We start from the raw sequence: 21,620 nt of genomic DNA, 5'->3' as shown, positions 1-21,620 counted from the left end.
TGCCTGACTTGGCACGCCATAGACTCCTCTTTCAAAAGACATCTAGTCAAGAGTTTTACCCGGGCATCGACACATGCCACTATATTGTACACTCTGTATACTGTAAAATATATTTGTGCATGTTAAAAATGATTTGCGAAAATTTTTTGCAAACTTCCAAAATTGTTAGATAAAAACCATATTATAGTGTAAGTTTATCCTCCCTACACTTATTACGCGTTTTAAACACATTTTTCGTGCACTATAAATGCATAAATACGTACATATTTTTCATGAGAGTCATATTTTGATTATTTTATTTTTACATTTTCTAAAATGACCCTTTTGAAAAAAAAATGGTAGTTTTCTTCAACGAAGATGGAAGCGTTAATACATATCTTTTAAATCTACTTCCATATAAAATCAGCGTTTTAATTAATTGGCTACTTGTAACTAGAGAAGAAGAATACGTGATCAGGCTCAAACATGTGATTTGAATCACGTGGTCTAAACACGTGGCTGTGCTTGGCGGGTTAACGTTACAGCAATTAGGCTTGGTTATCACGCCGAAGTAATTTTGGGACCAGATGTGTGTCGAACCTAACTGTGTCCCATGAACTAGTACCTCGATTTACCTACGATGATGTCGTTTGCAGGTATCCAACTAAATAATATATAACTATGTTTCGATATTTTTAAAACGATATTTTAAGCTAAAAAAAAACTTCTTATTTTTTATATATTTTTAGCAGACGACAATCATTGTTCTAATTTCTAAATAAAGTACGTGCTTCATATACATTTTAATTAGTTTAAATTTACATTGTAATAAATTATTTATTAAATTATTTATTTTTAATTTTAATAATTTGGTTAAATTATTTGTTGTAGACAATAATATCATGAAATATTTTAACACTATTCAAAGGAACATCTTGATGAAATTCTAAATTTAATTTAATGACGTATAATTAACTGTTTCCTTCATGTACGTGGTAGAGCACATTAAGGTGGAATTAATTAATGTTTTATTTTACAATTTAAATAAAATTCGTCATAGGAGAAAAATTTAACTCCTTCAATCGCATATCTCGGACACATAAAGCCGGTATGAGAAAATTAGAAGGTGAAAGCCTACGCACAGAAGTTATTTTGGCATCATAATAAATTCAATTATGGACAGAAAATGATCCAAGGCCATCCATCACGTTTGGAAGTCCACTTAACAAGCGTGTTTCCCTAGATTTCGGGAAACAGTTATAACTTGAATAATTCGAACATTCGTTCTGTTATTTAATGAATATAGAATGGAAGAAAGAATGTTTGATTAGCATCGATTTAATCAACCGGTTCGGATGAGGAAATTGATACGAAACTATCTTATCTAAGAGTCTATTTCCCGTTGATTTCAAAGAACTTTCTTTGAAGAATGTAAATAGCTGTAGGTAAATGTTTTCCTTCGTTTGACGTAAGAGCAAATGCGAGACTGCATGTTACGTTACCTTAATTAAGGCTGGTTTTTATTATTTTAATTTACGCTAAAGGGTACTGATAATATTTCGAAGTCATTTGCATTATAATTATGCTTCGTTTGTTAAAATAACTGAATTTAAAGAACAAGGTTAAAAACAAAAAGAATTTTAACATATTTCATTAGTTTTAGAGTTTGAAAATAAAATGTTTTTTGCCATTTTTTTTTAAAAATGTTTATTACCTGCATTTGTCAAACAAATCAGAAAACGAAATTATTTACACTAATACAACTTATATTGCAATGATTTTAAAATCAGGCAGTTAATTTTTTCCTATTTATTTTGAATTTTATAAGGTTAAAAAAAAATTAATAGCAAAATTTTTTTAAATAATTTGTAAAAGACAAAAAAATGCGTAATAATAAACAAAAAAATAATAATAAAATTAGTAATTGTTCAATTCATTTTAGAAATAATTCTCAAAGCAAATAACTAGAACGAAGATTTTATTTCAGAAAATTTTAATTTGAAGTTAACTTGCGAAATCCTTTATATGCTATCACTTATTAATTTCAATACACCCATGAGTTAATTTTTTTTTTCAATTTTTGATCAATGCAAAAAAAACTACTTTAATGCAATGCTCACGATGACAGCTTTGGCTTATAAAATTGCTTTCATTTTTTTCTGTAACAAACATTGCACGTAAAAAAAGGGTAAAAATATCTTTTTTGCCATATTAACCCAAAACGAAAAGTTTAGAGTAAAATTTTGATACCTGCGTAAAATTTTGATCACTTATGCAAAAAACATATCATGTTAAATGAATCTTGAAATTGGCGTTAATATTTGAACTAACCAATAAAATGTTAGAAGTTGGTGGGGCGATGATCGTTTTGAAAGAGGTCAAAACTATGTAGTGTATATACACTGTAGAGCAATTGAAACGATAGCTTTCGAGAAATGTATCTTACCAATCGTTTTCATTCTGTTGCTAATACTATCAACATTGAAATAGTAATAATAACAGATAAATTTTTAAAAAAAAGAACAATTTTTTGTAATAAGTAGACTATCATGCAACAATGTCAGATACATAAAAGTCGCAATTTCGAATTTTTTGTCACTTACGTTGACTTTGCCATTGCACAGCAGTGTTCTAATTTATGCCTAATTATATGTCTAATAATATGCCTAATTAAATGTCTTTTTGCTTGAAAAAACACTATGTATTTATGTGAAAATTCATTATTTTATGCATTCCTAAAAAAAATAAAATTTTATTATATTGATATTTATGAGCATTAGAGTACATTTTTAGCTCGTTAAGAACTTAAATTTTTCATTCATATGTATATTATCGAAAGAAAATTTATATTTTACTATTTTTCTATCTATAAAAATAGATACCGTAAACCGGGGCGAGTCTACCCATCCAGTGGCGAGTCTACCCATTTTAGTTTTATTTAATTTTCACTATTTTAAATTGCAAATAAAAAAAAGTTTACCGACGGAGGACTTAGTTCAGACTCTAAGGAAGATGGCGTTGTAGTAGTTTGATCCGTTTTTATTTATTTGGTGTCTTTTTAACCGACCTGTTCAAACGTCTTTTGAGAGATTTGCATTGAAAATCAGCAAACTTTTAGTTGGTGCTCTGTAAGTATATTATTATTATTACTATTTTCACTTTGGTTAGGTGATAAACTTATCTAAGACTAAGATTGCATTAATTTTATATGAAAAAAAAACAAAAAGAATGTAAGTTTTGCTGTTGTAAACAAAAAGCCAGAATTCGCGGGGCGAGTCTACCCATTCGTATTTAGTTTTAATAAAGCATAATAATATAATTTAGAACTTTGTTTATATTGAAATTAAGCCATTTTAAATGAATTTGAATATATTATTTTAATTCTGCATTGATAAATTTATCATTAATAAGAAAATTTATAGGTTAAATATAAATGTAAATATAAAATATGTTTATTTTACCTATTTTTTAAATTTTTATATTACAAAATTAACTTTTTTTATTTAATGAAAGTTAAATAAATTATTATTTATTATTACAGATGGTTCGAAATTATATTAAAAAAACAAATGGATTTAAATGTTACAAAAAATGCCATGATTTTGTTAATAATCTTTAATTATTATTATTTATTAATTATTTAATTGTAAATTTATATTAATTTTAATTTATTTTTATCAACAATAATCAGAAAAAAAATGTTATTTTATAATGTTAATGATTATAAAAACAAAACTGTGATCAAAATGTGATAATCGATCAAATACTCAATTTGTATTATTTTATGAATAAAAAAATGGAATATATAATAAAGTTATGAATTCTACTTCATAAATATCCTATATAGTAACTAAAATAACAATTTAATAGTAAAATTTGATTATTTACAATGTTAACATTCATTTTAGTAGAATGGGTAGACTCGCCCCATACGAGAGATTTGTCAGCAGTTCTATAAAAATATACAGTAACAGCGTAACTGTTAATATTTTCTAAAATCGATTTCACAGCTTTAAAGAGGGATAAATAGCGATTCCGAAACACCTATTAAAGGCCTTTTTTCTTTAATATTTACAAAAGTTTGACCACTTGAAAGTTGACAAACTGAAAAAATGGGTTGACTCGCCCCGGTTTACGGTATATAGTATTGAGAAAATTTCACATTAAAAAGTTTGCATGGACTAAATCTTTTGAAATTTTTTAGGAAACCTATGCAATATAAATGTATTATAAAGACATTTTATGTTGTGCAATATTTGTTGTTCATATAGCACAAACAAAATCTTTACATCCTCACATTATTTTATCCGAAACTTATTTTGTTCATAATTTGTTGTAAGCCACGTGATATTTAATATTCTGAATTATATTCCACGTGATATTCTATTATTCTGAAGTTTCTATATTTATTTACCTAGGTTGAACAATAATAAAAAAATTCTAAAACTTCAGAAAAATTTATTGAATTCTGTGCAAAATGTGTCATGAATGTTGTTCATCAAATACATAAAACAAACACTTAAAAACTAATCTGTACATAAACAAACATTTGAATATTGTCAAAATGATAAAAAAAAGTAATAATCTATAATAATAAAATGAAGAATTCGTGTGTCTATGTGTCTCTCTCCTGAAATTTGGACAGAGGATGAAGGGGCAATTTCTGCCCTCGATTCTAAAAATTGTTCAAAAATTTTAATTGGGTACTTGCAACTCGAGAAGAAGACGATCACTGACACACAGGCACGTGACCTATGACCTCAGCTCCAGATGATTACTTATAAACAAAATGGCGTGTTAAAGTCGAGCTAAGTCTCTCGACATAAGTTAGAATATGAATTAAAGGGAAGTTGATTAATATCGCCCACCGAATTCGTTAAAATATAATTATTTATTTTCTATGTCTTTCACTTAACTTAGATTTATTACTTGTTTATGTATTTTATTGTATCCCTGATATTTTCGTGTTTTATTTTTTAGAGATTTTTGGTTTTAAGGAGAATCTCGGATTAGAAACAACAAAAATTTTTGTTTTGTGTACCTGGCAACTTCGATGCATAATTAGCTTGCTCTACATGACTTAGTGCCTGTCTTTAAGTTAAGAAAGGAATATATAGCGAAATGATAAAAATATTTTTGAAAGAATATAGAATGTGTCACTTAAGAGAGTTGATGCTTGATGGGCTTGACTTACTTGAAATAGAATGGAAAGAACAGTTGATAACGTGAATAAATGCCACATTTCAACTACCATTCAGGATCGAGATACCCACACTGCATTTTAGGTAGTGTTGAACTATACGACTTAAAATTTTTTATTCCAATTTTCTTTACAATATAATTCTCTTTTTCGAAGAATAGGTCCGAAATAAGCATAAAAATCTACATTCCCTGCTTTAAAGATTACGTGATACTCTTTACATGTCTTACGATATCTTACCTTTAATTATTTTAAAACTTAATTTATATTATAATTTAACATATTCAATTAAATTACTATTTTAATTCAACTGCTAATTTAATTAAGTTTTATAATACTTAATCAAGAGAGTTAAGATTAAATGAATTTCTGGCCTTATCCAGATTGTTTAGGAGACAACTTGCTGACCCCTTATTATATTTCCTGTCCGTTTTTTCTTACCGTGGGAAAAGTCCCAATTAAGGGGCGTCAGATAACTTTCTTCAAGCAGGGTTTAAAGAGTGGATGGACCGTTTCAGCTCCCCTAGTTAATTCAGGATTGGTTAAAAATATTTTAGTTTTGATTGGATCTTATTGGTTTTTACCGTAAAAAAAGTGGCTTTTTGAAGGACTGTAATAAAAAAGTAACTTTTTCACATTTTTTCTTATTGTATGTTTTCACTTTCTTTTTTTATTATACCATCACTTTTCTATCGATACTTTTTAAAAATCTACCAATAATAAGATAAAATTCTTTAAATTTTCTCTAGTTTAAGTTAAATTGTATATTAAAATTTTTGTTTGATTGTAATAATGATTATATTCTCGGTGAATTAAACAAAAATTAGAACATTATTAAAAACAATCAGTAAAGAGATCTTGAAATTTGTATGAAAAGAAAATATTTTTATTCTCTACACAATAATAATTATATGCACAATAATAATTATATAGATGGATTATTATTATCATAAGAAGTAGATTGAAATTGAGTTACACCATTAAAACTATTTTAAAAACTAGTTTTTTCTTGTGAAAATATTTAAACAAATTATTTTACTATCATTGGATTTATTAGTTTCACAATAAATGTTTTAGTCATGACCTTTTTACTTAAAGCTTTACAGTCATTTGTAAATAACTTTAAACGCAACCAATTTGCATACTGAAACCAATTGGTAAACAGAAAAAAAATCATTCAATAAAAGCGTCGGAAAAAGCACCATTTTAAAAAATTAATAGTTTTATCGACAGTTTCAATTTGGGCAGTTGAACCTGAAATTATTGTATTGAAATACTTAATCGGTTAGTGCTAATTCTATTAGAGCTTATTCAATAATTTAAAAAATTATAATAATTAATATACGAGGATTTCGAAAAAGAACTTCGCACATTTCTACCTTTTAACTCTTTAATTAGGACTTTGAAGAAGCTCTAAAAATTTATTTTTCTAAATTCCATAAATTATACTCTTTCGTGTTATAATTGCATAAAAATAATACTTTCTTAAATTAGAAAAATATTAAAATTTGCATTACGTCATGAATTTTTAAAAAATTTAAATTTGAATAAATTATTTAAATACATTAAATTTGAGCTCAACAGTCTGAATCGAATCGATCGTTGATCTCATATAAGCGTTGGTGGTGTTTTCTAAGTGATTTTTTTCCCCAGCTGCCCCCCCCCCCCTCTGTTTCAAGTGATTCGGAAATATATGAAAATGTTCATGCATAAATAGAAAAATTTTAGTATCACTGTGTATTTACTTTTCTTATGCTTGACGAAATGAATTAGTTCTTTTATAATAAAATTTTATTACTGGTAGCTATAAATTAATAAAAAGATCTCCCCAGTAGGTGCTCTACTTTCTTTTGGTAAACACACAAGAATAAAACATTCACCAAGGCTTGTATTTCTAGTTTGTGGAACTTCGATTCTATCGATAACACAAGACCATTTTTAATTTTTGGAATTCTAGCAAGGACACTTCCGTCTTCTCTTCATTTCGATTTTGAATTTTTTTCCATCCTTAGAACTGGTCAGAAGAAGAAAAAAAGAGGGTGCAAAGGGGCCCCAACCACGTGACACATCATTGACCTCGCCCTCAATAATCGAAGCATTAAATAAAGGGTTCTTACCTACTCTCCCAACACGATTTATTACCAAACGATTGTCATACTAAAAGAATCCATCATCTGGCATCAGAAAGCGCGCGTGTCACGAAAGAGCGTTTTGTGATCAAGGCTATTTTAAAATGAAGTGAAGCGATGTCTTTTTTACAGATTCCATTTACGTGATTAGGTTGATAAGATTAATGCAATTAATTAAGCTTCTTGAAGTTTTAAGTAACAATGAAGAAATGGAAATTATCACATTTGAAATGGTTGTTTCATATAATAATTACAAATGAAACAAGGAAACGTCCTCGGAAACTTGTAGTTGTTCCTCTTTATATACATATTATTTAATTTATGCTAAATAGTAGAAATTAAATTTAGTGCTGAATAATTAAATAACATTACTCACACTGATTAAAAAATGCTCCTTTTTATGTTTCGTAAGCAATTTCACTTTACCAAAAAAAAATATATATATATATATATTATTTCTACATGTTTTCAATAACTAATCTAAAATGTTCGCTTGGAAATTTAAAATTTTTGAAATACATGAAATATTATTCGAGGAATTTTCTTTGGAATATTTTGATTTTTTAAACGTATTTTGTTTCTTTCTGCTTGATTAAGCAATGGAAATTGAAAGGAAATTTGAGTAATGATAAATGAAAGTTATACTGCTTGGTCTCAGCCCGAGTAATAGTTAGAATAGTAGTGTTCCAGTTGGTATTCGAAATCTAGTGTAAGAGTGAAAAACGTAATGAGTGTGATGCAAAGAAATCGATTCCGATTCATTATCTTTAAAATGATATTTTGCGATGAAAATGATAACGTATATATGCTAATATCATGTGGCTACATTAAAAAAAAATTGCCTCTAAAATCCCGATGCAAAGTAATATAACGCGAAAGACACAAATTTGCTTTTAAATATCTCGATGAAAATTGCTGGAAACATTAATTATAATCGTAATTACGGATAATTCGAAATGGAAATTGTTTCAATTCGTTCGGATTAGCGACCCTGTGCTTTACCCCTTTTGCTACATTTTTTAAGTGGTTTTAAAAACCAATCTCTTTTTATTAATTGTTTTGCCAAGTTTTCGAACAAAGTTAATACGTTAGTTTTACCCTAATAATGCCTGACATTTCTTATCGAAGACAGTGTTAAAAATTATCAAAAGCTTGTTGGTAAATTTTTTCAGCGCAAGTGTTACTTAAACGTTCAGTTGATAATGAATCTTCTTTCATTTTCTCTTTAAGCTCAGAAGTAGTTTTTCGCAAGGCCAAGTACAAACTTGTTAGTTTATTCAATTATTTATTAATTGGTCTCCTTAAATTCCACGAATATTTCAATTTTATGTTCATTTATTCAGTAAAAAGACTTTTTTATTTCAGTTTTCTCACCCGTATACATTTTAATAGTTTTTTTTTAACCCTTCAAGTAAAATCAGCAATATATCTGCTTAGAAAGCAAAGAATTTATTTTATATCGACATTATTAAAAAAATAAGGTTAATACATTATTAGATGAATAAGATTAATTCATTATTGATTAAGATTATTCAATATATTATTAATATTGAATAAGATTATTCAATATATTATTAATATTGAATAAGATTATTCAATATATTATTAATATTGAATAAGATTATTCAATATACTATTAATATTGAATAAGATTATTCAAGATTAATTATAAGATTAATGAATACTAGTTTACCTCATTAAATATGAAATAAAATAGTAAATTAAAAAAATATAGAGAGAGATGGTTATCTTTTGAACAGAACCTGGTGAATGTTTTTTATTAATCCTGTTATAGAGATAATTAATAACAGGATTAACAAATATTTTCTGTTTAGATATATGCAATCTATATAGTAAAAGTAAAGCATTCCCACAACAGTCCTTTGGGGGCTAAGGGGTTCATAGAGATTAAGGCTCCACAATTTCGTGACCAAAGGCATGATTGTGGCAATATGGTCAGCACTACGCACAGGCTGCCTTTACTTCCCAGATAAGTGCTGGTACCCATCAATCTGAAGCTGAGTCGGCTACAAGCCGCCATTGGGGATCGTACCCTAGTTCTTCTGTACCTTAACCACTTATCCATAGCATATTTGTGCATGCGTTTGGAACCACACTCTGTTCAATAGCTATGAGATATTTTCGGCTGCCAATTAATTATTTAAGTGCTTCTAAGGCACTTTTTTCAGATTTGAGTATGCATAACTTAAAGATTTAGTAGAAAAAAAATTTATCGATAATTAAATACCGACAGTAATTAATTACTATAACAAATTTAATAACAACTATTTTAAATAGGATATAATTCATAAATAATTTTCCTTACTTTTTAAAAATATTAACCATTTTAAAAGCAAAATAGGCTTTTTTTTTTAGAAGTTAAAGAAAAACATGTAATAAATGTTTCAGATTATTAAAATAAATATAAATTCCATTTTAAATAAAAATTTATAATATGATGTTTTTAATATTATTATTGCAAATTTAAAAAGTTTTTCAATAAATAATATTACAGTCTTATAAGTTATAAAATTAGAAATTAAGGAAAACACTATAAGAATTATTTTTAAAATTTATAAAATTTCTAGAACATCAACAATTATTATGAATTATAAGAATAATATCCTAAAATTTATATGTATTTTATTTATTCTTAAAACAGCATCTGTGAAAAAAGATTCTCATTTAAAATATACAATATGGAAATATTTCAGCAAAAGTCATTTTTTTCTCTGGAGCATGAAGGTATTTTTCTGAACAATTTCTTGAAGATGAGAAATTAGAGTCGATATACCAAATTTAAATAACAAAAACAGCTTCTTGGTGCGTTGCTTTTTAGGTAACTGGAGCCTTTTTTGATTTAAATTTTGGAGCAAACAATGACCCCAATAACTTCTATATTCCATTCCAAGAATTTAATAGAAAAGTCCACTGATATATAAGAAGGATTGAAAGTGTTACATTTACATATCTTCCTCAGAAGTCTTACTGGAAATACAACGTTAAATATGATTACGATTACCGTAAGTAGCTATTAGGTACTTATTTCCTATAATATCATTAATAGAAGTATAATTATATAATATGAAACATTATTTTGTGAACTAAACTAAATTCTTAAATGTCTTATTTATATGAATTATATTTTATGCGAAATGGAGAACATATTCTTGGACAACATACTCTTGAGCGGAATTCAAAATTTATATAAATTGTAAAGAAATCTTTAAAAGTATTTTTAAGCAATGAGGTTTTAGTGTGTACTGATAAAATAAGAAGAACCGAGTGTACTATTCCATATTTATTATTATTTTTTTTAAATAATAGTTTACTGTAGGTAATATTATTCAGTTCTCTTACAACTTTTACTTCTTTGAACCTGAACAAAGAACAAATTTTACTTAAAGTCTCGAGTTATATTCTTTTAAAAAATCATTAAATATTTTACAAAACTTATTCACAATTTTTCTCATAACTAAATATTAGCTAAAAAAATCGTCTTATTTGTTTCGAATTTAAAGATTGAATTTGAGAGTTACTTATTATCGAACTTTTCATGCATTCAATCATATTTTCAAAATATTTATAGAATAATGGAAAAGCTATTGAAATCGCAATCAAAATTGCAATATGTATAATAATTGTTTTATTTTTTTCCTTTAAAATGAAATTAATTTAAATATACAATAAAATCCAACAGCAAAGTTTCAGTTTGTGATTAGAAAAAGGAGTAATACTTTCAGTATAAAATTGAAAGAGATAAAATATAGAGATAGAATTTAGTTCTTTATAATAACATCCATTTCATGTGATCTCTGTAATTTTGCAGCAATTCTTGAACTCTTTTACTCTCGAAATATCATTCAATGTTTTAAAACGCTCGTTCAAAATAAGAAATTAAAATTTTTTCGACAACTAAACACCAAGTTTGGAAATGTCTTATTTGTTCTTGGTTTACGAGTTTTGACGTCATTTTTAAATTGTTGTAACATATTTCAAAGTATGTATAGAATAATGGAAAGGCTGAATTATTGTTATCAAATTCTTTCTTTTGATCCAAATAAAATTGATTTGGATGCAACAAATTCTGGTAGCAAGGTGTCAGTTTATATTTTTAACCAGTACAACAAATTATTATCAAATTTTCCTAATTAATTGAAATTATCATTGAAGTCTCCTGTCTACTGTTCGAAATATAATTGATATCAAAACAATACGTTCTTGAATTAAGGATTCAGTTTGTCCTTATAAAATTAGTAAAACAGCGTGTTCTGTTTAATGTAAGCACAGTATGTTTTATATGCGATTCATTCTGCATTATTCATTTCTCTCATAATGTTCATCTTAGTTGATATATAGCAGCATATGTCGAATTATTTTACTCTAAAGAATTCATTAAATATTTTACATTTATTCACAATAAATAATTAAACTTTTTCTGATAATTGAGCATGAAATAGCTGTGTATGTAAATTTTTCATTCTCATTTTTTTGTTTTTAATTCAGTCTTATTTGTTTTTAATTCACTATTTTTCATTTAATGTTTAACTTTTACAGCATCCAACTTTAATTTTGTTAGTGAATTTTTTTTTCTATCTAAGAATAGAGTAATGAAGAAGTCATTAAAATCTTTCTCAAACACTCCTTTTCTTTTTATGCAGTAAACTAAGTTTCAAAGTGTTGTTAACATAATTACATCACTTTGAAATACTTATGTAAAGCTCAACAATGAATTAATGTTTAATAACAGAGGAATGAAAAAAAAACTACAATTATTACATTGACAAACATAAAATAAATTAATTATACCTGCTTGATAAAAGTAATCATTATTCAAACATTAATAAATGAAGTACCATAACAAAAAATATTTAATTAAATTTAATTTTACATAATTGGAAAGTTGTTGAAGGTTTTATAGTCAGTCTCTTAATTGTATGAAAATTTTAAAAAGTTTATAATTCAATTTATTTCTTCCTTTTTTTCTAATTTTCCTCAAACAACCAAAAAACTTTTTAATCTAATGTTATACATTATTTAAGTTTAGTCTTATACATTAACTTATATTTGATATCTCTTGTTTCAAATATGAGTCACTTTAAAATGCAAAGTCGTTAGCGTTGTTAACTATTTTAAAGATATACGTAAAACACGAGAAATTCTATAATATTTGCGTTATCAATTTTGAAAATACTTTTTTTTTTGTTTCAAAAGCAATTCAAAAACAAATAGAAAGAAAGCTTTTGTGAAGCTGTTTTAAATTATATTTTATGAATATAACAGAAAGATAAATATGTTTTAAATTATATTTAACGAACATCACTTTTTTCAAAGAATAATAGCATTATAAAATAGTGAAGTAAATAAAGCGGTCTATTCTTTTCAATTTCATTATTCACATAAAAATATGATCATTATTTCCATGAACGAAGCTATTTTATCACAGTTCGTTTGAGTAACACTTTGGAAAAATGAAATATATTAGGTATTATGGTACCTGTTACGCCTTTTGATCCCTTAGTGTCGTTATGTGAAAGAAAATCGAGAAAAACAGTGAAATTTCATAGGGAATGTCTGCATGCTTCGTTAAAGACTGAGAATGGTTCAAACCTATAAATCAAAGAAAGAGTATTTATTTCCAGATCTTTTCTTTTTTAAAAAATGAAAACTCAGAATAAACGTTGTACCGTAATTCTTACAATAAAATCAGAGTACCACTTTAATTAAAAAAAATATTACACTAAAATATTTTAAAGACCGAAAGTGCTGGTACTTAATACCATAATTTGATTCGAAATTTTTTACAGTGTATATCAATTTTTAAAGCTAAGAATTTTTACTATATTTACTATACTTATTTACTATATTTACTATAATTTTTACTATATATACCAGAATCGTGGTCTTTTTTACCAGAGATGGCATTACCGTACAGTATAGTAATTCTACCATAATTTTTTTTCTCCGTTTACTTATAGTAGAAATTCAATTTAATTTTCGTGATAAAATTTTGGTTACATTAACAAGAATTATGTTTGTTTGTTTTTTATCAGGAGTATTGTTAACCCTCAGTACGGTATTTTTCCTCCGTGATCTTTCCTCCGTCGTTTTCTTTCGGCAGTAAAATACCATCTATCAATTGCAGCCCTAGTATCAAACTCTGCAGCTCTCAGAGTGTGTTTTCCAATATTCTCGAATCAAACTCAGTTACAATAGAGTCAAACTCTGCTACTCACTCACTAGTCCGAAATGTTTAGTCGCCAATGGCGAATTGGCTATTGGAAATTTTCTCACCCGGTGTATATGGATGAACTTTCGATCGCTCTGCTGAAACCTTCAATTTTCAAAATAACACAGACAATCACTATTTTAAAAATACGCTGTCAGTTTGAAGCAATGCTCTCATATTTAGCGATACAAATTAATTTAGCTCCAAAATAAAATTTGTAGTTTCTAAACCACACTGTAAAAAATTATTGTACTTTCGGAGCATCATCTGTTAAATCCATTTTTATCATAAAATGATATTCTGTAACGTGCACATTAATATTTATTTAATTAGAGTGATTAAGTGATTTCTTGTTCCGTAATATCTTTAGGAAAAAAGGATTTTGTGGTAAAAAGGACCGGCACCCTGAGTGCCAGTACTTTAATCACTTAACTTACAAGCAATTAATCACACTGAGTGCCTGTAATTTTTTCAGAATTTAATCCGGAATTTTTTACCACATTTACCCAATATCATACCACATACCACATTTACCCCACCGGACAAACATTTCGAAGCAATGCATTAAATTTAAAAAAAAAAGTATCATATCAGCTTTTTTTTTTGCACTGTATTTGGATCGCTTAATTTGACCAATTCTGACCTTTTTGACTGAAAAAATGACTCATTGGATTTCTTATTTTCCCTTTTGACTCTATGGATTTCTTAATTTCCCTTTTGACTCAATGGATTTCTTATTTTTTAGGTTTTGGCATCAAGCTTGATATGTGCTGGATTTTGCCAGTATTCAAATACATATTCTGATCAGAAAGGACCTGCATCACCGATAAACTATTATCCAGCAGCAACTCTGCATTATGTAAAAATAGGAAAGAAACTTGACGGGGATTATAAGTTTGGATACGACACTGGCAAAGGGCCTTTAGGACAAAGTTTCAGAGAAGAAATGCGTTTAGCTGATGGAACAATTACTGGTAAGAATATTTTTTAAACGTTTAAGTTAAGATGCTAAAATATGTTAAGTCTTCAAAGAAATTTGTAAAGTTTTAAATTCACTAACAGATTATCCTTAAGTTTTTTCCTGGTCGTAATTAAAAAAATTTTAAAACGTTTACAACAACGTTATGAAAACGGGACAATGGAAAAGGTAAATTAGGTCAAAGTTTTAAAGATGAAATGCGTTTAGATAATAGAACAATTGTGAGCAATTTTTTTAATATTTTTTTTTTAAGGTTTAAGATAAGATGTTGAAATATGTTAAGGCTTTAAAGCAATTTGTGAAGTTACAAATTCATTAGCCAATTATCTTTAATTTTTATGATCGTATAAAATAAAAAAAATTAGCGTTCACAACATCGTTTTAAAAACAGGAATATAAATTTGGATGCGGCAGTAGCAAAGGGACATAAGGCCAAAATTTCAGAGAAGAAATGCGTTTAGGTAATGGAACAGTTATTGGCAAAAAGTTTTCGGAATTCGAACCCGGTTCACCTCATTGGAAGGCGAGTGCTCAATCCCCTGAGCCGCCACGGCTCAGAGCATTGATTTACAAAATTCAAAATAGTTTGCGGTTATATGATATAAAAACTGATTAATATTCCCGAGATATATTTCTTTCTATTTTATGCAACATATTTTATGCCCCATCTTTAAAAAAGCGTTGTGATCAGTTGTTTGTTATATTCTTATGAGTTGTATGAGTTTTAAATAGTTTAATTGATTTAACAAAAGCTTTTCTTTTACAAATTTTACGATGTTTTTAATGATTTATCCAACTATATGGTTCTTTTTTGTTTTAAAAATTTCTCGAAAATTGCTTTACAATTGGATTACCAATTTTGTTTGAATTTTATTTTTTTCTGAAATACAGCTGTGAATGAATGTTTTCCATATTCTGCGTTTTAGAATAATTATAATTAATGTGAATAAAACCCTACAAAAACCATTTTCGGCGAGGTGTAAGGTTTTTTTTAAAAAAAAATTCTATTTTGAATGCAAAAACATGTAAGGGTGTACAACCTGAATATTGCGGACAACATACGGCCCTCCAACTGTTGAAGTGCAGCCCGTGGGAGGCAGTAATTTTAGTAGAATTTTTTTCTCCTGGTAGTATCGTGTCTTTAAGTTAAAGATGGCCTCATTTGCGTGAAAATATGGTTGAACTTGGCACCATTATGATTAATAATGTATTTTTGTACCGTAAGTTTGAAAGATAAAATGGTTCAACATGCTACAGTGTAATTGAACTGATGGTACCAACTGTCTTTTGTTATTACGATAGCTTATTGCATCATTTGTCTTATCGTAAGCTGCAAACTACAATTTTAAAGTACTAAAGATAAAATGATTTGCCAACGTGTTTTATACTTGCACTCTTGGAAATAAAACTTTCATTTTTGAGGATTCAGCAATCTTAGAGCTGTATATCGTTAATTTTGACAATAATTTCGCCACGAAGTCACGTAATTTGCGACAAAACGCGAACTCTCAAATATAAGACGAAAATGTTTCCTCAACTCGAAACCTTATCGTAGTGCATTGTAGGAGATAGCTAGCTAGATTGTCGAAACTAGAATAAAGACTAGCTCGGCGAAAATTAAGTTTCGAATTAAGCCGACCGGAATGTATGGTCAGGGAGTAGACCTAGTACCGGGAAGATTACAGGTTCGAATCTCGCCTTCGACATGGATGTAGTATATCAATCTGTCCTTCTTATGCATTTAGGGCAACAATGATTCACCTATACGGTATTCACGGAAAAGTGATTACTTGGAAAGTTAGATACAATAAACACTGCAAAGGTTCTTTTTTTTTTTTTGGACCATATACCAGGTAACGGTTTTGTCAAAAACGAAGAAAGTTTCGCGATGTTTGAGTATCCATTTTTTACAGTCTGCATACTCTCTCATATGAAGTTTATCAATTAAGAATTATCAATTAGGGGTTAAGAGTTAAAAGTTATAAACACTATTTACTAACAAAGGTAATTGCTTATTGTTTAAATACGTCCTTGAAAAACTTTTAAAAGTATACGGCTTAGAAATAAGTAAATAAAAAAAGAGGGAATGAAATCCTAAATATTTTGAGGTCACAGGTTTCTCTTAAGTGAAAAAAAAAAGTTTTTCATTTGTTTTTTACTCTCTTTTTATGAGGGCACGTAAGTTTAAATTATGTCACAAGATGTGACTCAATAGATTAACATTGAATCTATGAAAGTTTTCAAGAAAATCATCGGAAAAAAACTCAGTCTAGAATGCAGCCCAACATACACATTTTAAAATCATTGGTTTACTTTTCTGTTGTTATGTTGTAATGTTTTCTTTTGACTTCGAACAAAGTGCAACACTTTCTAAAGGTGATAATTAACCTTGAAATATTTTGCAATCAAACAAGACACCACTCTGTTAAAAAAACTAGTTTTTGGGCAAATATTTCTTTCACAAATATTTTTCTTTTGTTAAAAAAAAAAATAAAGGAATAAAATAAAATAAAATAAGAAAAGCTCCTTCTCGATTTAATGACAAATTCGTGTTTAGTTGTTGCTAAGTACGAAGGACAAAAAATTGTACCATTAGTGACAGCTAATGTTTTTTGATAGGAAAAAACATAGAAAACTGTATCATACTATATGGTAATGATATTTATAAAGACAATAATAATTGTGGTTAATAAAACCAAAATATACCGTATTTAAACTATTCATTTGGTAATTTTTTCCGTTCATTTGAAAACGGTTTAGAGCAAATTCTGGTTTTCAAAATTATAGTTCTTACTCCCACACCACACATTTTGTAAAGAATACACAAACAGAAAGTAAATTTAACCGAATAAATACTTTTTATGCCATACTCTAAGGTATCATGATAAAATTACCAAATTTTACAGAATTTACCAAAATCATTAAAATTCAGTTGAAATTAACGAGCTATGTTCCCATAACGTGGTAAATTTTACCATACTTTAGTAGTTTGGACCATACTTTATTTCTCAGTGTAATAGTGCTTAGTTTTTTTTTTTCAAAGTATATGAGACTTGCGGGAAGGAATCAAAGGGAATCTAATATCGAAATATAATGTTCTTATGTTTCAAAACATACCACAAGCGATAACAAAGTCTAGAAGTACTTCTAAAATTAATCATTTAAATACTAACTCAACTATCGTTCCATAGTTAAATGCAAATATCATTAATCCCTTTTCATTAATTTCAATATTTTTTTCGATTATTTTTCAGTTACATCCATTTCAATACTTTTTTTCAAATTTAAATATCTATTTCCTATAAATAGACTTATATTCATAATTTATACCTTTTTTGTGAGATGTGCACCCAAATAAAATATATTAAAATTATTATATTGTAAAATAGGCATATATTTGGCTATTTACTTTAACTTGCAAACATGATAAATTGCATCTTAAAATTTCATTATTATTTTAATCAAATATAAGTGTTACATTTATGGATCATAAACGTAAATCAAATTTAAAACAAAAACACATGTTAAGTAAAACTATAATTAAAACCGTTAAGTAAATCGAGGTCGAAGTCAAATACACCGTTATTGGTAAAAATTGCTAAATTGAAATGTATTTAATTGCTATTTTACCATATTCGACCAAAACTATCAAATAACCATGAAAAAATGATATACAAACTGTCAAGTTGGCGAAAAAATGTTTCTCGACTGTTTATACCTAATGTGGCTTAACAACCAGAATTCTATCCACGTCTTCTGGGCCCGCCTTATAAAGCTATTTTGTTCCATGCTGCTGGGCACACACTGTAGCTGCGATGGCTAATAGTTCAATCTCATGACTGGTTGAACAGGGGTTCGAATCCCAATGCTAAAATCCCATTTTTTCTTTCGTTTTCTCAATGCATGAAAAGTTTCTAACATCCTGAACTCTTCAATCGGTGACCCTAAACTATTAAAATACAAAACTATCCTTCACGCATAAATGGCGCAGAGTCCACAGAACCCCAATGTCTGTTTATGTTTTAATTTTATGGTATAAATTATGCTAATTGTAAACTGTTTCAAAAGCTTAAAGGTAAAGAAATGCTCTTAACCATGAACTTTATGGTTAATCGGATCGACAGACTGCTGCCGATAATTTCCGAATGAAAATTCTAACAATGTATATTTAAATTTTTATTGATGTTTTAGGTACATATGGACTGGTGGATGATCAGGGTCAGAAACGTGTTGTTCATTATTCTGCTGGAACAGGTGGTTTCGTTGCCAAAGAAGATAAAATTCTAAACCAAACAATTAAACCAGTTCCACGAGTTTCTTACCAGCAGTTAAGAAAATTTTCGACTCGAGCTCCTATGAAAACCATTCCGTTGCATACAAGCAAACACTCAATACTTGAGCAGCCTCAGAAGTACATGCTAGTACCATCAACTCCTTCCCTCAACAGAAAGCCAACATCAGAACAGAATCGAGTTGTACAAAATCCGATGCTCCAGACTGAAGCTTCCTTGCATTCTGACAAACCCAGTACTTCCCTCACTGGAGCGTACCATGAATCTAAACCGATATACCAGGGGAAGCCTCAATATACCTCTGTAGAAGAATACAGAATGCCCCAGGTTGATACCCAAAGTGGATCCAAACAACATTTACGAAAAGCATATCGGGAACCTAACAGGAAAACCATTTCTAGATCCAAGCTTTCATCTGTAGAGTTATATTCTCCGATGAAGCCTCAGCGTGTGGAAATTAGCTCACGTTCCATGGAAGACACTTATCCAAGCTCTAAATTCTTAAGTCGAGAAGAATCTACAGAAACCATGCCAACGCTCAGCGAAGAACCAAGAGGTGCATATGAGCAAGAACCTTCGAATCCAGATGTCGTTAATTACAATGAATTTCCCGGACTGCTCAAGAATGAGTTGAAAGTGAGCACTGTACCGTCTTATGAAGAAAGATCTCAAGATTTTTTAAAGGGTACTCACGAATCGTCATTTAATACACGAAGAGAAAAAAATATTGTTCGAAATCCAAATAGATTTTCGTCTGTAAATATGCAGACTGATAACAAAAAATTTGAAGATGAGTACTACGACAACTCTCCAGTTTATATTGATGTTGAAAGATTATCGTACAATATTGGAACAGGAAAATCGTCATCAGAGTATTAAATGAGGCTATTATGTTGAGCATTGTTTATATCATTATTATTGTAAATAAATTTATGCTTATTTTTTTATTTGTTTTATTATTTTTCAAACTTTAGTTTATTAAACGTGGTGAGAAGTTTCGTATTGCATTGAACTAATACAGCTTTTTTATTGATGCATTATTTTTAAATTTAATTTTCCTCACTAAAGTACCTGATTTGAATTACTGTAAAATTATGAAAAAAAAGTATTCCCACATAAAATAATGACAAATAGTCTCTTATTTTTCATTAAAAAGTTTAAAGATAAAATCAGTTTTTCTCTTTCTTAACATTATACAGAAGGAAAAAAAAGGAAATACACTCTATAACAAAAAAAATCGACGCACCAAGAACGCACTAAGACGCGCAAAATCGACGCTCGATTAGGCTGGAATGATGCCGACTGGGGACGTATAGTCTTTAGCGACGAATCCCGCTTCCAACTGTGTGCTGACGATCATCGAAGACGTGTTTGGAGACGCATAGGGCAGAGGGGGATCCTGCTTTCACTATTGCATGCCACACCGGCCCTCAACAAGGCATTATGGTCTGGGGTGCCATTTCCTTTTACAGCCGGACTCCTTTGATCGTCATTAGAGGTACACTTACTGCAAAGCGGTACGTCGACGACATCTTAAGACCTGTTTTGCTACCGTTCCTTTTGCAGCACCCTGGGCTGGTTTTTCAGCAGGACAATGCCAGACCACATACGGCACGTGTTGCTATGAACTGTCTGCAAGCTTGTCAAACTCTTCCTTGGCCTTCCAGATCACCAGATCTCTCTCCCATCGAGCATGTCTGGGATATGATGGAAAGGCGATTGCATCTGGCACGGAATCTTGATGACCTCGTTCGACAATTGGATCGAATTTGGCAGGAAATACCGCAAGAGACCATCCGGGAGCTTTATCGGTCTATGCCATGTCGTGTGGCAGTTTGTATCCAGGCTAGAGGTGGGTCAACACCTTATTGAACCTGTTACTGTAACTCTGCAATAAATTATTCAATTGATCTGAAATTTTAATCATTAAATCCTGTACATTGTCTTCCTATCCACCAATTTTCGTTTCAATCGGACAACTCCTTCTTGGTGCGTCGATTTTTTTGTTATAGAGTGTAGATGAAGAAATAGAAGAAATCCATAATTAACGGAAACAACTTGATGAGATCTAAATAAGGCGTTCATCGGGCAATAATATTTTTAATATTGCCTAATGTTATAAGTGTTAGGACATGTGGAGCCATTGTACCAAAAAATTATTAGAACCATATTTCACGCTACAATTTTGGTCTTCTTACATACGATGTTATAAATTTAAAACTTAAACAATGAGTGGTATAAAAAATATTTAGTTGCAACATGTAAAAAATGAGAATCATTTAAATAATGTCCTCACCACCATAAGTTTGACCTTTTTTTTTGACCTATTAAAAATTACTGAAGCAATTTCTGTCTACCCTAGCGCTGGTGGGAAAATTTTTTTAATCAATTTAAAGCACAAGTATCTGCACTTAAACACTTGCAATGGATTTAAGTATTATCATTATTTAACATTATCATCAATGTGATTACTATTTAAGTATTATCATTATTTAACATAAAAAAAGGAAATCATCCACGCCATCAAAAGTAAGATTTTAAAAATTGGAATGATGTCAAACCCAGTGGAAAGTTTTGAAATTAAAAAAAATTCGTTGAATAAAACTTTAATATTGGACTTCGAAATGCCCAACTTCGGATCGCAATTTACCATCACCTTAAGTAGTATATACAGCTTTAAATACCACCGTTTGACCTTAGAGTATGCCACAAATCGAAATTTGATTTTATTGACAAAATACGAATGCCGAAATTCCTTACTTTATTGTATACAGGGAAGTTTGTTGATTAGGATGATTAAAAAAAAACGAAA

The 21,620-nt window shown here is 28.8% G+C and overlaps 1 protein-coding gene and 1 long non-coding RNA gene across 3 annotated transcripts in view; one reads left to right on the top strand and one right to left on the bottom strand.

Annotated features, from left to right (window-relative positions):
• Positions 1–3,633: 3,633 nt before the first annotated feature.
• On the top strand, positions 3,634–19,757 carry LOC107442306 (uncharacterized). Of its 2 annotated transcripts, none has more exons than XM_071177613.2 (3): positions 3,634–5,264; positions 14,283–14,511; positions 18,708–19,757. In XM_071177613.2, the coding sequence occupies exons 2-3, from the start codon at positions 14,484–14,486 to the stop codon at positions 19,685–19,687; spliced, it is 1,008 nt and encodes a 335-aa protein (XP_071033714.1). In that variant the 5' UTR covers positions 3,634–5,264; positions 14,283–14,483; the 3' UTR covers positions 19,688–19,757. The 2 variants fall into 2 exon arrangements, with proteins under 2 accessions (XP_071033714.1, XP_087013549.1); XM_087157423.1 differs by lacking the exon at positions 3,634–5,264 and adding an exon at positions 10,033–10,331.
• LOC139425007 (uncharacterized) overlaps positions 12,751–21,620 on the bottom strand; it is a 29,984-nt gene continuing 21,114 nt past the window's right edge. The window contains exon 3 of the long non-coding RNA XR_011636159.2: positions 12,751–12,918. This is a non-coding gene — a long non-coding RNA (uncharacterized LOC139425007). The remainder of the gene's footprint in view (positions 12,919–21,620) is intronic.

Source organism: Parasteatoda tepidariorum, chromosome 2 (genome assembly GCF_982258835.1).
Source record: "Parasteatoda tepidariorum strain Cologne lab strain chromosome 2, Ptep-v5.0, whole genome shotgun sequence".
NCBI lineage: Eukaryota > Metazoa > Arthropoda > Arachnida > Araneae > Theridiidae > Parasteatoda > Parasteatoda tepidariorum.
Note: the sequence above shows the minus strand (reverse complement) of the source record. Positions and strands in the feature narration are given on the sequence as shown.